The sequence below is a fragment of the Idiotropiscis lumnitzeri genome, chromosome 18, assembly GCF_059441095.1.
Source record: "Idiotropiscis lumnitzeri isolate Australia: NSW breed Sydney's pygmy pipehorse chromosome 18, RoL_Ilum_1.0, whole genome shotgun sequence".
NCBI lineage: Eukaryota > Metazoa > Chordata > Actinopteri > Syngnathiformes > Syngnathidae > Idiotropiscis > Idiotropiscis lumnitzeri.
The window spans coordinates 11,839,042-11,854,336 of record NC_142408.1 but is presented as its reverse complement, the minus strand read 5'-3'; the positions used below and the strand labels follow the sequence as shown (position 1 = coordinate 11,854,336).

The following is a 15,295-nucleotide window of genomic DNA, read 5'->3' as shown; positions in this document are numbered from 1 at the left end:
TGCCGAGGGGAAGAACAATTTACTTAATGGCATTTCCACCACTACAAGAGAGACGCTAGGTACTCTCGGAACAGGGCGGAGAGAAAGAATAAAAAATAAAAAACCCACCGTTCAAGGCTTTACGGTCAAGAGTGCCATCTGCTGTCCGGAAAATTAAATTGCAGCATGACAGGTCTCTAACCGGTAACCTAATCTGAATTTGCCAAGGCTGACCTCTAGGTGCATGACGTTGAAAGTTTATATTTAAAAAAACAAACCACAAACTTCTGGTTAAAACATTTAATTTCAAACCCATTCAAGAATGCAATCAAAGGTTCTGCTGTACATTTACAAAACTTGAATAACAGTGTACCAACGGTATAAATTTGACAGAATATATGTACATAAAAATCCTTACAGGGCAAATGTAATGGACTTTCGCACAAACAATCTGGGATTAATGGTCATCATTTAACATTACTTAATTGGATATAGGTCTAAGACTAATAACCAAGTAAACCTTTGAACCGACATTATGCAGATTAAAAGCAGCATAAAAGTGGATAAAAAGCTTTTGGGGGCAGGGGACATTTGTCACAAGGTCATAATCTGTACAAAAACACATTACACAAGTTCAAACTACTGTGTGAGCTGCTTTACAAGATCATTCACTGCAGAAGTCTTGAGCTGTGAGATGTTTGCAATCCTCATTTGTTTTGAAGTAGAATACTTTTCTTTGACAGCCTGTTAAGTCAGATCAAAAATATTTATACATTGTTCAACAAATGAAGTACAGGCCTACAGCGTATACCTACCATATGCTTTGTTTGGCCTTCATTCACCTTCACAACATTTCTGGCAATGTGCACCATGACTGGAATCAAACTGTCTGATGTGTAGTCCATGTAATGTTGCAGCAACGCATTCTGAAGAGAATCAAATTAGCAACTGACATTTAGTCTCACTTCACTATATGTCAATATTAAGTACAATCCCAACAAAGGGGAAACCATTTCATGCAACATGATTCAAACCAATATAGCGACAACTGCAACTAAAGATTTTTTAAGTCTGTTGAGTCAGATTTAAACTAAATATTTAATGTCAATTTAATTGAGACACTGCAACTACTTAAAATCTTAATTGACCTATTGCACCATTTTGGAACTTTGATAAGCATTACATTGTCAGGATTTTGAGGATCCAACTACAACACTCACCCATTCACCCGCATCCAAGAGCTTGAGTGTAAGAGCCAAAGCAGCACTTGCCACCATCGAAGGAGGGTAATGAACCATTTCGTAGTCGATCATGGTCAGCTCGAGCAAGTATTTTGCCAAGGTGTGTTGCTCTGCAGTCACCTGAGAAGATATGTCAGACTGTTTAAAATCCAGATTATTCTTCTAAGTCTAGTTGCGGCAACACACGTCATGAATCTTTGAGGCCCTCCTGAGGAACTGCAGAGGAAGAGGGCGACCAAGTTGAAATTTCAGCACACGCAGGATTGTCATTTCCATCTCTCTGATTTGGGCAGCAGTGTAAGCCTGGTCTGTCACGAAGGCGAAGTCCATTATCTCTGGTGGATACATCTCCTCATACTTTGAAGCAAGGAACATGGCAGTCACCCCGACAAGCTGCAGCTTCTTCTTGGGGACTGGGTTGTCCTTTTAAAGTGAAAACGGGTGTTATTACATTTTCTCTCATTTCGCAAAGCAAGCCCGGCATAATTTACCTGAAGAAAGCGGTCAATGATTCCCACAGTCATGTACATGGTCTCCTGCAGCAGGCGGAACTTGAGGTTCACTTGGACTAGCCAGTCGATAAGTATGGCCCGCATGTTGCCGGTCACTTCCTGGCCTTGAAGATAATTGGCTCGGACATTCTGCTCTGCCTGAAGAAAAGAGAATTGACATCTTTGCCAAGGACAAGACACTGAATACCATCAAGTATAAAGCTCCACGTTACAAAGCAGAGCTCTAATACCAATGGCTAACACTACCGAACAAAAAGTCTGCTAGTACAGGTCAAATGCATAAACTTCTACACAAATCAAAATTAGACATTGCACATGCAATAACCATCCTGAGAAGCCCATTTTAACACATTTTATCTGGTGCGTAAAAGGTCAGTTTTAAACAGTTGACAAACGCTGTAGACTGAACTCAGCTCTGATTCACCAAGTTAAATCATTTCACAATTGAGGAACAATTCACCGTAGTTTAAAGAAGTCAAGGCCAAATTTTAAACAATTCTGTTTGAGAACACATTTCTCACCTCCAGCTGACGCAAATACTTGTATATATCTTTTACATATTCGCTGCAGAGTACAGGGTTGTCGAAGTCATCTGCATCCACATCCCTGATAGTACTGTGAAGCATGACAGCAGAAAATGCTGGACACAAGTCAGCTGGCTCACAGCCCGAAGTCTCCATTGGAGTTGGAGACACTGACTCTGGTACAGGAGCCAACACCACCTAAAAGGGCCACAAAGGCGGTTTAGCAGTTCAACAGGTAGCATACAATTTAAAAAAAAATTACCTGTTCCACGGGAACATTTTGGGGTTTAGGCTCAGCCTTTTCAATCACAATGGGTGCCTTGGTCTTTTTAACAGCCTGGGCCTTGACTGCCTAAGAAGTGGACACACAATTAAAATATGGTCAACATAAAGTGGAAAGAAATAAGTAATAAAGCAAAAATGCTTTGACTACACGGAAAGCCTCATCTTTTAACGGTGATATGCTTCAGAAATTCGTAGAAGAGTGGGAGCATTTAGAAAATGGCTGCTGGGATTTGGTGAAGGGAGTTACAAAAGCCAGGGCAACAGGGCTAAGTGCCAAATACTTATCTGATACGCCCTTGATAATTAAAACTAGTAGATCGCAATATTTTAGAAAGTAAAAAAACTTACCACATTCTTCTGGGGCTCTCTCTTTGTTGGGACATTACCAATGTCGTCAAGAGCAGCTCGCGTCTTGAGTCTGGACGCATCGATGGAGCAAGTCTTTACAGCGAGGTCAGTCCTGGTGGAGGCCAAGCGGTTCTGAAGAGAAGAGGGGGGGATAGTTGATTGTTTTTTTTTTAGGTTATAGGTAATCACGACATTAAAAATAAGACTGAATGAATAAAATCGCGGCACATAAAAGACTTACAAACACCGGTCAGAAATGATCAATTACTTACTCTTGTAACACGAAATGCCATTCTGACTTGATCGACGTTTCTCAGCAGTGGCACCTTGAAGCGAAGAATGTATTGAACTCCGATCTCACTGCATAGAACTGCTTGTCTTGGTTTAAATGCTTGCGCACTGCTTGCCGATTGGCTGGATCAAACTATCCAACGACCTGATTGGTCGAACGCTTCCGCTCTCAATGCGTTCCCATTATTGGGTTAATAAAGTAAATAAAGAAAACGAAAAGAAAAATCAACGAACACAAAGACAAAGACTTCCTGTTATTAGAAAGAATAAATACATATATATATAGCGGATGTTTAAATCAATCTTTGGAGTCCGGTGGTCACGTGGCCTTTGTAAACGCCCCTTCCTTTTCCTGTTTTCCGATGACGTTTTGTGCCACTTGATATGTCGTGAAAGGGCCCGGATTTACTTGTCCAGAAAACAATGCAAATCACAATGAAACTCCAATTTGCGACCAAAACCTTGACTCGTTGTCAGAAAAATGCCCATGGCTGTGTTAAAATTTTAGACGACAACCACCGTAACCCACCCCCGTTTGTATGTGGAAATTGCGCCCCCTTGTGGACCCTGTGTTGAAGCTATGTTTGTATGCTTTCTTTTTTCTGCTGGAGCGATCTCATTATAGCTCATGACTACCGTGAGCAAACTAATCGTCACATTTAGATCAAACTTCTCAGAAAACAATAACAATAATAGTTCATCACATCGACCTACCTGCACATGTGATTTGGGGCATTAAAATCGAGGAATGGTTTGACCTTTGTCAGAATCACAGTTGGACCTCAACTATATCCAATTTGAGGAAATTCAGCACCGTAAACGCAAAGAAAATCTGGATTGTGATCTGGATTTTGTCATATATTTATCCGTGGTTACTTCACTGTTCCTGACAAATAAAGTGGTATTGTATTGTATTCTATATAATTTGACTATTGTTATTATGTTTTAGTAATTGTTGTTGCGACTGAAGTTGTTCATGTTGCAGTGTTATTTTAATGCAATAAACCTTTATCCACAGTTCTCAGTGCATTGGCCAGCATCGGATGTTTGTTGTTTCCTGTTAGTTGTTTTCCTGGTAATCACATAAGCCTTCTGTCCTTGACTTTGAATTCTGCATTGGTCCATCCGGTTTTCTATTTGCCTGTCCAAGTGGCTGTTTAGTGTTGTCCTACAACAACATCGCAGTGTTAGTTTCCCTATTGTGCTAGCAGAGATTTGCAAAACATTACACGTTCAGGCTCATGCCAAGTCTACATAGACTCTGCACTTGTTTTTGAGCCTTTGTTCCTTAGCACCTGTTTTTCTCTGTAAGTCTCATATTAGACATTGAAAGTCATTACCAAAGATTACAGTGTTAAAAATAACAATTGAATCTGATATTTCAGAAGAGTATATCTAATTGGTAACCCTTTGCTATTCATTTACTTAAGTAGCCAAGTAGCTCTTAATTTCAAAAAGGTTGGTGGCCCATGCTGTGGACCATTTTATATCATCTTGCGCTTACATTATTGTAGACGGCCTTGTGAAAGGGTATTTTCAAAGTAAATCATTTGAATAAAAACCTGTTGGGAAACTTATATCTGAATCAAGATGAATAATGTCTCCCCTGTTTTCTACATCATTTTCTGATTTACACTAGCATAGTAATGTGCTGCTCCATAACAACCACAGCCGCTCTTTTCACCCACACTGAACCAAGAATCGTCACCCACAAAGACCCTAAAAAAGCAGCAGTAACATTTGTCTGCCTGACAACAAACAACATAGACTTTTGTACAAATTATTTACAGCGGTACTCAAACAGCGTGCCATCAGAGATCATCAAGTGTGCCAAGGGAAATATAGCCCATTTTCTATTCGTTTCCAAATATATATACGCTGTCTTAAATGACATATGTATCTTTTTTTTAATCTCTCTGACAGTTGCAAGAAGAAGATGCTCTTCTATTAAATGGAGAAGGCACAATAAACCTGTGTCCACCTGTTGCCAGTCGTACAGCAGAATAAATAGAGGCTTCCTGCGCGAAACAATCCCAAATTTCACACCGAGGAAGTATATTCTGTATATATTGAGCCAAGAAAGATCGATATTATTTTACCAACATTTTTGTTTGATGTTGAGTCAAGCAACACACGTACACACACACGCACGCACACCCCCCCCCCCCACACACACACGCACAACACATTCACGATGCAAGATGGTTGCAACTTGCATCTTGTCTATAAGGTTTGGGAAAAACTGGTTTTGCACGGGACTGGAAGTTACACGAAGAAGTTTCAGTTTCCGAGAAGCCATTGAACGCAGCATATGTGGTAATCGAATTACGACAACAATACAGTACTGTACAGTAACCTTATTTTGATACGCAAAACACTGGGTCACGTACTTGAATGAGTTGTGCACTCCATTATTTTTTAAACATCCTGCGAGTGCACCCAAACATATCTTCCTTTCAGTCAGACGTCCACAATTTCCATGACGTCCACCGGAAGCGGCGCCCCTAAACGCAACATGAAACAAAACAGATGCTAGCTCAGTTCAGCTCCACAGTTCACACTAGGACGTCAAGGACGGTCGCGGGAGTGGTACCCAATTCTGGGTCAGACGACGACGAAGAAATAAATAACGAAAAATAGACGGCCCTAGTTGAGCACTAACATCCACTTCGTTATTCCGTTTATTCTTAAAGGAAACCAACAGTCATCTGACAGAGCCGGTGAGTAAACTTCATGAGAGCAAGCTAGCGATGTTGGTTGCTTGGGGAGTTTCTGAGGTTGCTTGGGGAGTTTCTGAGGTTGCTGTACCCTTATCGACCTTTATTGTTTTGAAATTAGTTATAAAATAAATTATGTGGCATTGTCGCAGGTGGCGCAATGATTGTGACCGGCAGTTCAAAGTTGTATCCTCATACACTTGGCAATTAAATCGTGAATTGATGGTGTCGGTATAAATACATTTTCCATGCGGTACGGTTTATTTTGGCTGTTGTTCTTTATTCACCGAGATTTCTGAAATTATTACAATAGTCTATTTAATTGTTTTAGCAACGTTAGTTCAAGTTTGAATGAAAGCAAGATGTATTCGTTCTCGAGTATGCTTTTACATTTTGTCCGATTTATTTGTACGTTCGGAATACATACTTGCATATTACTTATTTGGACTATACCTAGCCTATATAAGTAGACAAGAAAACAATGGTGAAATCAGAAGGGAAGGGCTTTCCTGCTAACTTAACCACTAGCTAATATTAGCAAAATCACGAGAAGCCCCCCACGCATTGTATTTGGCTAACTATCGTTAGCTTACTAGCTATTAGACACAAAGTTGCGTGGAGATACATTTCAACCATATGTTTTGGACCTTTCACGGTTGGATGAATTCGAACGACATTTCATTCGCGCTACGTACAACTCCGTTAAAGTGATTTCATATCAGAAAAAGTAACTGTTGGTGACAGGCATTAGCGTGCTAGCATGACTCAGTGGGTTTGCTCAAATGACACGATTGTGGCCTGTTCGTAAGGAAGCGACTGGTGATTGCAAGCGTGTTAAATTGTGTTTTTTTCCAATTCTATCGAAGATAACCAGCTAGCCGTCTGAATATGTTTTGAGTGGTGTTAGTAGGCTGAGTTGTAAACCTTTTCAGGTTACAAAAGCTTTCACATTTTGTGGGACGATAAGCCTTTGTCTCGACGTTTTAATTAAGCATGCTGCTGATGAGGTCATTCTCAATTCTGTTTGTATGTTTGCATATTGTGTTTATCCGTAGGTTACATACGCGTTTTTGTTATTGTTGTTGTCATTATTAGTATAAAAGTTGTATTAAAGTTACCTTTCTTTTTAGTAATTACAACTGATTCTCAGAATCGTGTCTGGAGACCCAGCGAGGGTTGCTCGAAATCAGGGGTCATGATGAGCAAGCTTTGCAGAAGCCTTATAACATCCTGATCATTTGAGTCAGGCGTGTTGGAAAATGGAGAGATCTCAAACAGGCTGTATAGGGGCTATCAAAGACTGGACTCGGCATACCTGACCTACAGTATTCCCAGTTTCCACTCTCAGGCCACACAAATTAATTCCCGCCAAACTTTTCCGTTCATAACCTCATGGACCGTGCTTCGAGCACTGGTGCACGGTTAGGTTTAAACAGAAAGGCGCCCATCCCTTAAGTGTTCCCTCAAATTGCGGCATGTGGAATTCCATGTGGAAGTCCAAAATTTCTTGGTATGCTGAAGCATATCTATCCATCCATCCATCCAAGTGTCATCTTAGATGGCCAAATCTAGAAAACAGGTGAGCCATGATTGTAATGTAATATGTAATTTTCAATTGACAGTAACTGGCAAAATGGCTGCCCTTGAGATGAATAAAAATAGGTGGATTCTGTGCTTAGTTTATATTCCAGAAATGCCGTATTAATCAGTATACCATGTTTAGACTAGCGGGGGTACATAGAACATATCATTGTTGGGAAAATGTCTGACTTGACTTCCCCTTTAATACTTTGCCAAATTACCAGATTGGGACTCGATATCGGCAGATCCTCAAAATCAGGTGACACAGACTCGGGTGCAAAAAATGTGATTGGGACAATCTTATTAGCCAGTCATCTTGGGAAAAAGAGAAAAGCGTGGTACACACACCACATTGTATGAATTTTAAATAGTTATTATAACATGAGGGACCACAAAAATCAGGATACCTGTGCTTACTGCTCGTATCTTGGGTAATATAATTGATGACCTGCACAACAGAACGACCATAATGACACCTCCACCGAGAAATCATGAGTCTCCTCATCCAAACCTGAAGTTTGATGGAGTACCAAGACTAAGCTGTAGGTTGCAGCCTTGTGGCACATTGCATCCAGACTGCTGAAAAAGAAAAGTAATACGAGTTGAAAGAGATGAAAGAACCCAACCAATTTGGTCACTGTACATTCTTCTTACAAACTCTTTATTTTTTCGGGCGGGGATTTGGAGGTATAGTAGACTCAATATCTACGCTTGTCAGGCCAGCCATTTCCCAAGCAGAGCAGGGAGGAAAATTCAACACAACCCAGAATATTATCGGTCAGACGAATCCGTTCGAGACAGCCAACGATAGAGTGGAGTTTTTTTTCATGTTTGAAGAAGACGACCACTTCTAAGATTTGGTTAATATGATGCTGTATTTTAATTGAACACCAATTCTAATTTTCAGTTTTGCAAGCGTTCATTGACAATGATCACGAGAACCCATGGTCGAAATATAAGACTTTGTCATCATAATTCCTTAGATATGTTAAATTGTATTGCCAATTTGAATACTGTGGAGACACGCAATGTTTCAAGATACGTTTTTGTTTGTCTCCAGGTCAGTTCAGCACACATCGGTATGGCCCAGGAGACCAATCAGAGCCCAGCTCCTATGCTCTGTGCCACCGGCTGTGGTTTCTATGGCAACCCTAGGACTAACGGCATGTGCTCTGTTTGCCACAAGGAGCACCTGTCACGGCAGAACAATGGAGGAGTCAGTTCCCTGAGTGCTGTGGGTAAGCCCTACTGTGTCTTTTTTTGTGTTTCCACCTGCATGGGCAAGAGAGCCTGCACTTATGTTCATGTTGTTCTGACCTAGTATGAATATATGTTTTTTGGACTCTGACTGTAATTAAAAGTGAGCTAAATGTATGGTATATTCAGGATTTTTCTTTCGGTGTGGATGAAAGTTTGATTACATTTATCTATATGTTTGCCCTCTAATTGGCTGGTGTCCACCCCAGCGAAGGTAATAATGTTCAATCCGTCCACCTTTCTGACAAACATTGGCGAAAATCAGGGAGTCACCTCTGTCATAGCGACAATATCTGCTGCTCTGGCATATTAACAGGCAACACAAGTCTTGCATTACCAGTTCAATCTATAAACAGGGGCACCACACAGTTCCCAAATCTTAGAAAATCATACTACTGACTTCATCCTAATATTCTAATAAAAGCTGCAGCAGCTGCTACACCGTCCGTGGAGCCTGTGACGAGCTAACTGCTTGGTAGAAAGAAGGACAATTGTCCCAGCCAAGCAAGTATTTTTGGCACCGAAAGCCACCCCACGGTCTACCTTTGGTCATTGTACGGCAAGGGATACTGTTTTCAGGGTTTGGTCTTGTGACGCTGAGGAGGCGAGCCTATAGGAACTTTGACATCAATTTCAGTTGACAGCAGAAGGCAGTGCCACAGAAAAATTTCACCTCCTTGGATGGCTAAAATCTCTCGGGATTAGACATATTTTTATTCTTCAAACAAAATATGAATCATCAAATAATATAATAATAATAATAATTATCACAATGTTTAAACTAATCAGGGCACACAGAATGTTTTGTTACTAAGAGAATTTTTGTTTTGATTTGGCTTTGAAAGCATTCTGTTAATTTTTCTTTGTGTGTGGTATTTTAAGTTTTAAACACAATGTTATGCGGGATGGACAGGTGCATCCACTTGTAGCGCACTTGGACAACTATTTTTTCTGTAACCTCGTAAGATAATTGTTTGCCTTATTCAGTAAAACGTCCAATGCCATTGCATAAAACTTCATTTAGCACTTGCAGCGAGCTCCCAAATGTTCAATGGCAAAAACCATCAGCTATCCAAAATGCAAAACTCTTTTAGAGAATGTTGTTTCCGCCACTTTTACACCTGTTGCAAACTGTGCCCACAATTTGTTAGAGGGGTTGATCTTGCAATTTAGTGCCTGCTATTTGTTATCTTTGGCAATCAGGCCCATTGTCCCTTACTTGCCATTTTTGTTCTACGGCAAACTTTTAAAAACATTTCAATGCCCTAATGACATCTGTGTTGTGACAACAGGTTTACACATCAATTCCTGCAATCTGTCTCTCTATAATAAGCAAGCGGTTAATTTAGATGCACATGAATGCAAGTTGTGAGCGACACATTTGGTTCTGTTGCGTGATTGTATGTCATGCATCCTTTTCTGACAGGCAACAGCAGTGGCTCCACAGTCGAGGCTTCAGCAATCCAAAGGTTAGAGGCCACCTTGAATAATGCTGCTGCAGCGGCCGCGGCTGCAGCAGAGGTTGCAGCTGAGGCGGCAGCTGAGGCCAAGGCTGCTGCAACTGAAACTCTCCGGTAAGATTCCCTGAAGCAAAGGTCCTTTAAAATGTTTAGTTAGAAATTGCTGCACTTTTCAAGTTGCCTTAGATAACTGAGATATTTGGAATGTGGGTTGATTATGATCATCATGTAGTTCATCTCTATGTGTTTGTACATTGTAGTGGGACGTCAACAACTGTTTCTATAACACAAAAGATGGCTGAGATGAGTTTTTCGTCCGAGGACAAAGGCGCATCGGGGAGCAAAGCCGAACTTGCAGACCCTGGTAGGTATTATATTTTATTATTTTCCATAATCTTATAAAAATGAATCGCTTACGAAACCTAACTGCTTGTTCAAAATTGGGGGGATTCTATAATGTCAATAACCACATTTGGATCAGAAATAATTGAATATTTGAGCCTTCATTGATGATTCTTCTTTCACATCAATTGTTTTTCCTGCTGAAACATTAGTACAACCAGGGTTGACAAGTCCTCTGAACCAGGGGTGCACATTACGTCGATGGTGAGCTACCAATCGATCGCGAACGGAGTTTAGGTAGCTCTCATCGCATTAACGCCATCACTGCTAGCCCTACCAGTTACTGAAGCCTGTCAACGGCAGTGAATGGAAAAACTAGCTAATTAGCATTTTGTTCAGTCCACACGAAACTTAATAAAGTATACAGCCCTGGGTACTTGCTGCCCTGCCAAAGGAGGGAAATGTGGAACGTCATTTTTGGGCCATTGATAATACTGTTCCAACATGACTAGTGTTCATTGGGAATTATGCATACGATTCACTATCAGATGGTTTTACTGTGCAATATGGATTCATGCAGTTAGCCACATATAAACCAATATTGTACATGTTAAGTATTGTAAGTGTATTTTAAAATAACTAAATGTGTTAAATAAGTAAAAAAAAAACCAAAAAAACTAATAAATGGCTCGTTTGGACTTGGACTCAATTTATGAGTAGCTCACATGATGGAAAAAGTGTAGGCACCCATGCTAACATTTGAGCGCATTTCAACTGGTCAGAAACAGGCTGAAATATAACAAACAAAATAAGAATGCTTTTATATGAAACGCATTCCTGTCTTGTGATGCACTCATGCCTTTGTGATATATTACATTACAATCCGTTAAGAGACTGCTTTAATCAGCGGCAGAGTTAAATATTTTCATTGCTTGTTTGCAGTGGCGAGTCAGACCACAGTAACAGCCATACATCCATCTACTGCTGGCAGTGAAGAGTCTCGGGCACCAGAACCTCCCAAACCCAAGAAGAACCGTTGTTTTATGTGCCGCAAAAAGGTTGGCCTTACAGGTGAGTCGATAGAAAAGCCGGTTTCCCAAATCACACTTAGTATTTTTCTCACTGAGCATTTTATCTTAAGGGTGGCACGGTGGCCGACTGGTTAGCACGATGGCCTCACAGTGAGAGACAGCATCGGTCGTGGGCCGTCTTGTGTGGAGTTTGCATGTTCTCCCCGTGTCTGCGTGGGTTTCCTCCGGGTACTCCGGTTTCCTCCCACATTCCAAAAACATGCATGGCAGGTCGATTGAACACTCTAAATTGCCCCTAGGTTTGAGTGTTAGCGCGGATGGTTGTTCGTTTCTGTGTGCCCTGCGATTGGCTGGCAACCAGTTCAGGGTGTCCCCCGCCAACTGCCCAAAGATAGCTGGGATAGGCTCCTGCACCCCCCCCCCCAACTCTAGTGAGGAGAAGCGGTATAGATAATGAATGGATGGATATATTTTATCTTATCTTTTGAACATTTATCTTGGCTCTGAATGTGCAAAAATCATAAAAATGATTACAGCCGGTTGTTTCTTTTTTTTTTTTTAATTTTTGGTTTTAGGGTGTTTTGTTTTTGGTTTTATCCTCCTGATTCCAATATGATCATCCATGCGAAAGATCGCGCAGTCCTGATTCTAAAACTGATCATAAGGATAAAATGGAAATTTTTCAATTTTAGAGCTGCTCACTCCAGATTATTTGGATACTGGATAAATCTGAAATTTATTTTTGTATTGCTTCAAGAAATCGATTTAAAATAATAAAATTAAATAAAAGAACATTCTATTCAAATTTCCATCTCTTTTTTTTTATACAAAACAGGACTTTATTTCCAAGTGACAGTACAGAAAATGCACAAATATTTTTATTCTGGTTCAGTATGTAACATGTGCTGCGTTAAGGAAAGGGGGGGATGTCACACCGTTGTCACACTCTCAATGTCAAGAAATGGAGGCCATCGTATAACATCCCTTTGAGGAAACTTAAACGCAGCGCGCACAGTTTTCCAAATAAGAAGCTTGCGTCAAGCTGTTTATGTCCCATTCCCATCTTAAGTTCCCCCGTCACACTGACACATAAACAAAAACACAGAAGAGTTTTTGTATATTTAAACTCTAAATTGTTCAACTAAACCATATAATTTAATCCAATGAAAGCCGCCCTATCAATACAAAATTGCTAAACATAATGTGAAATGCCTGAGTGCCTAATGGAAATTCAAGTTAGTGTCCTGTCGATGTCACGGGAATTATAACTGTTATTTTCGCAGGTGTTTCTTCTGTAAATTATGCTTTACACAGTATTACTGAGCTCCCATAAGGACATCAATGACTTTAAGAAATTATTATTATTACTACTTATGGTATTGACACTTTTCCACTGGCAAGCCAGGTACTTTGAGGTACTGTTTCTTGGCCCTTGTGAGCCATGCTTAATACCAAGAGTGTAATAAACCACAACTGGTAACTCATCCGTCGAGCAAAAATTGTTCAGTACAATAATCTAACAATTGATGCACATACTAACCTCGTTGCTGTGATTTAGACGCTGCAGTATTACACTCCAACTGTGCTTCAGTCGTCTGTTGTCTCGCTTCCCTTGGTCTTGTCTCCCCTTGGAAATTTACCTCTGTAACGTGGCCAACAGCTACTTGCCGTGAAGTTAAAATGAAGAAACTTTGACTTTAACTGTGATTCTAGAGCAGCTGCTATTTGAAGTATACTTCATAGCAGGCGTGGGCGAACTATGCCCCGGGGGGGCAACATGCGGCCCGTTGAATGTTTTAATACGGCGCGCCTAACTTGAAAAAAATTCAATGAATAAACCTTGTAAATGTTTTATTTCTAACACATATCTATATTTCTTCTTGTGGGGTTTCAGGTTTTGAGTGCCGCTGCGGGAACCTGTTCTGTGGCTTTCACCGTTATTCAGACCAGCACAACTGTCCGTACGACTACAAAGCTGAAGCTGCTGCCAAGATTCGCAAAGAGAACCCTGTGGTGGTTGCCGATAAGATCCAGAGAATATGAAAGAGAACTTTGATTACTGCGATCGATCGGCTTTACACAAAATGGACTAGAGCCCAACCATTTCTGATGGACCTCAGTTGTCGTCATTTTCTTTGCGTTGATTCATAGTGCCAGCTATCGTTCTTTTGTGTGATTTTTATTTTTAGAAGGTGGTAGATAACAGTTAAGAGGGCTAACGGGGTCGGTATTATGATTATTTTCTATACTGCTGATCCTGTGCTGTCCTTGATGGAAAAAGTGATTTTATGCCAATGCGTTGAAGGTTGCCCATTGGCTGTTATGATTCTCCATGGAGAGGGCTTGGAAAGATCAGATGCTTGGGCTGGGCTGGAGACGTTTACAACACATACAACTTTATTTATATAAGCGCATTTCACAACAGCTGGAGCTGTCACATAGCGCTTTCCATGTTGTAATATAACCGCTGTTGGCTAGTGATGCCATCCCAATCATGCGTGCTCTCTGCTGGCATGAGTAGCAAAGTGAATATTGGTCTTCTTTCTTCAGTTTGGCCCTTTGTTCACAATTGAACCCATCTGAGATGGTCACATAAATGCATCCTGTCTTTTCAAGTCTGTGCCACTGGATCCTTCCACCCCGACACGTCCATGTTGCTAACTAAATATTTCAAAAGCGTTGGCGCGGTCCGTATGAATTTTTGAAAAAAATATCAGAATTTTGGCATGTCCGCCTCAATGCTCTTTAGGTCCTGAATTAACATGACTGTTAATTGTATTCTTACCCCCCCCCCCCCCTCACTGTTTTTCACCAATGTGCGTGTGTTGTCATATGACAAGTAGCCTAAACTTGAATAATTTGTTTTGCCTTTAACAGGTGTGGTCCCACTAATTTCTGTTTTGACTTCACTTTAGAATGTTTTCTGCTGTTTTAATGCGAGTTGGTGTTCACAATGTTGGGAGTGTTAAATTGTTACGATATGTTTATCCAAACGCAGACATTTTTTGTGGGTCAAATGTGAATGGCTGACTGAGAATATGAGATGAGTAGTGTTGATTTTCATGGATCATTTTTGTGGGGAGGAGGATCTGGCTGCTTTATCCTTTCTTTTTTAATCTTATTAGTTATGAAAGTTTGTACAAACATCTTTATTTATATACTGCAGTGTGCGTTATCTTCCAATAATACAGAGTAGTAAGTTGTATGATGTAAATAAAACTTGTTCACAAAAATTACAGCAATAGTCTTGGACCCTCTATTGTGCAACTGACACGGAGTGTTTTACCTACTTTGAAGTCTTCACACCCCAGGTGCAAATGCCATTTGCTTTATTTTTTAAGAAAAGCGATCATTTCAAATATTTCCCCAAAATTAATCTGAGCTACAAACTCAATTGTAAAAAAATGAAAGCTGTGTAAAAAATATTGGCCACAACATGAAGCACTAGAATAATGTGGTTGCACAAGTGTGCACTCCCTCATAACTGAGGATTTGGCTTTGTTCAGAAATGACCAATCAAATTCAAGCTCAGGTTAACGGTGGTCGTGTGCAACTGGCCACATTTCAATTGCCTCTGATTAACCCTAAATAGAGTTCAAATGTTCAGGTAGGCTTGATTGATATTTGGAATTGTTTCCAATTCCCTCCGCCTTACTAAGACCCCAATTACAACTGAAACAAAACAGCCCCAACGCGTATAATGACGCCACCGCCATGCTTCACTCTA

The 15,295-nt window shown here is 40.5% G+C and overlaps 2 protein-coding genes across 2 annotated transcripts; one reads left to right on the top strand and one right to left on the bottom strand.

The window, feature by feature from the left end:
- Positions 1-264: 264 nt before the first annotated feature.
- ccnb1 (cyclin B1) lies at positions 265-3,328 on the bottom strand. The gene is made up of 9 exons (XM_088281931.1): positions 3,162-3,328; positions 2,890-3,021; positions 2,519-2,608; positions 2,254-2,454; positions 1,712-1,870; positions 1,407-1,643; positions 1,200-1,340; positions 795-905; positions 265-723 (listed from the first exon to the last, which is right to left on the bottom strand). The coding sequence occupies exons 1-9, from the start codon at positions 3,180-3,182 to the stop codon at positions 619-621; spliced, it is 1,197 nt and encodes a 398-aa protein (XP_088138057.1). The 5' UTR covers positions 3,183-3,328; the 3' UTR covers positions 265-618.
- A 2,326-nt stretch (positions 3,329-5,654) lies between these two features.
- LOC148319535 (AN1-type zinc finger protein 5-like) lies at positions 5,655-14,806 on the top strand. Its single transcript, XM_088282025.1, has 6 exons — positions 5,655-5,900; positions 8,539-8,716; positions 10,162-10,309; positions 10,456-10,559; positions 11,480-11,608; positions 13,463-14,806. Exons 2-6 carry the CDS (start codon positions 8,560-8,562, stop codon positions 13,609-13,611), a joined length of 687 nt encoding a protein of 228 aa, XP_088138151.1. The 5' UTR covers positions 5,655-5,900; positions 8,539-8,559; the 3' UTR covers positions 13,612-14,806.
- The last annotated feature ends 489 nt before the right edge of the window (positions 14,807-15,295 follow it).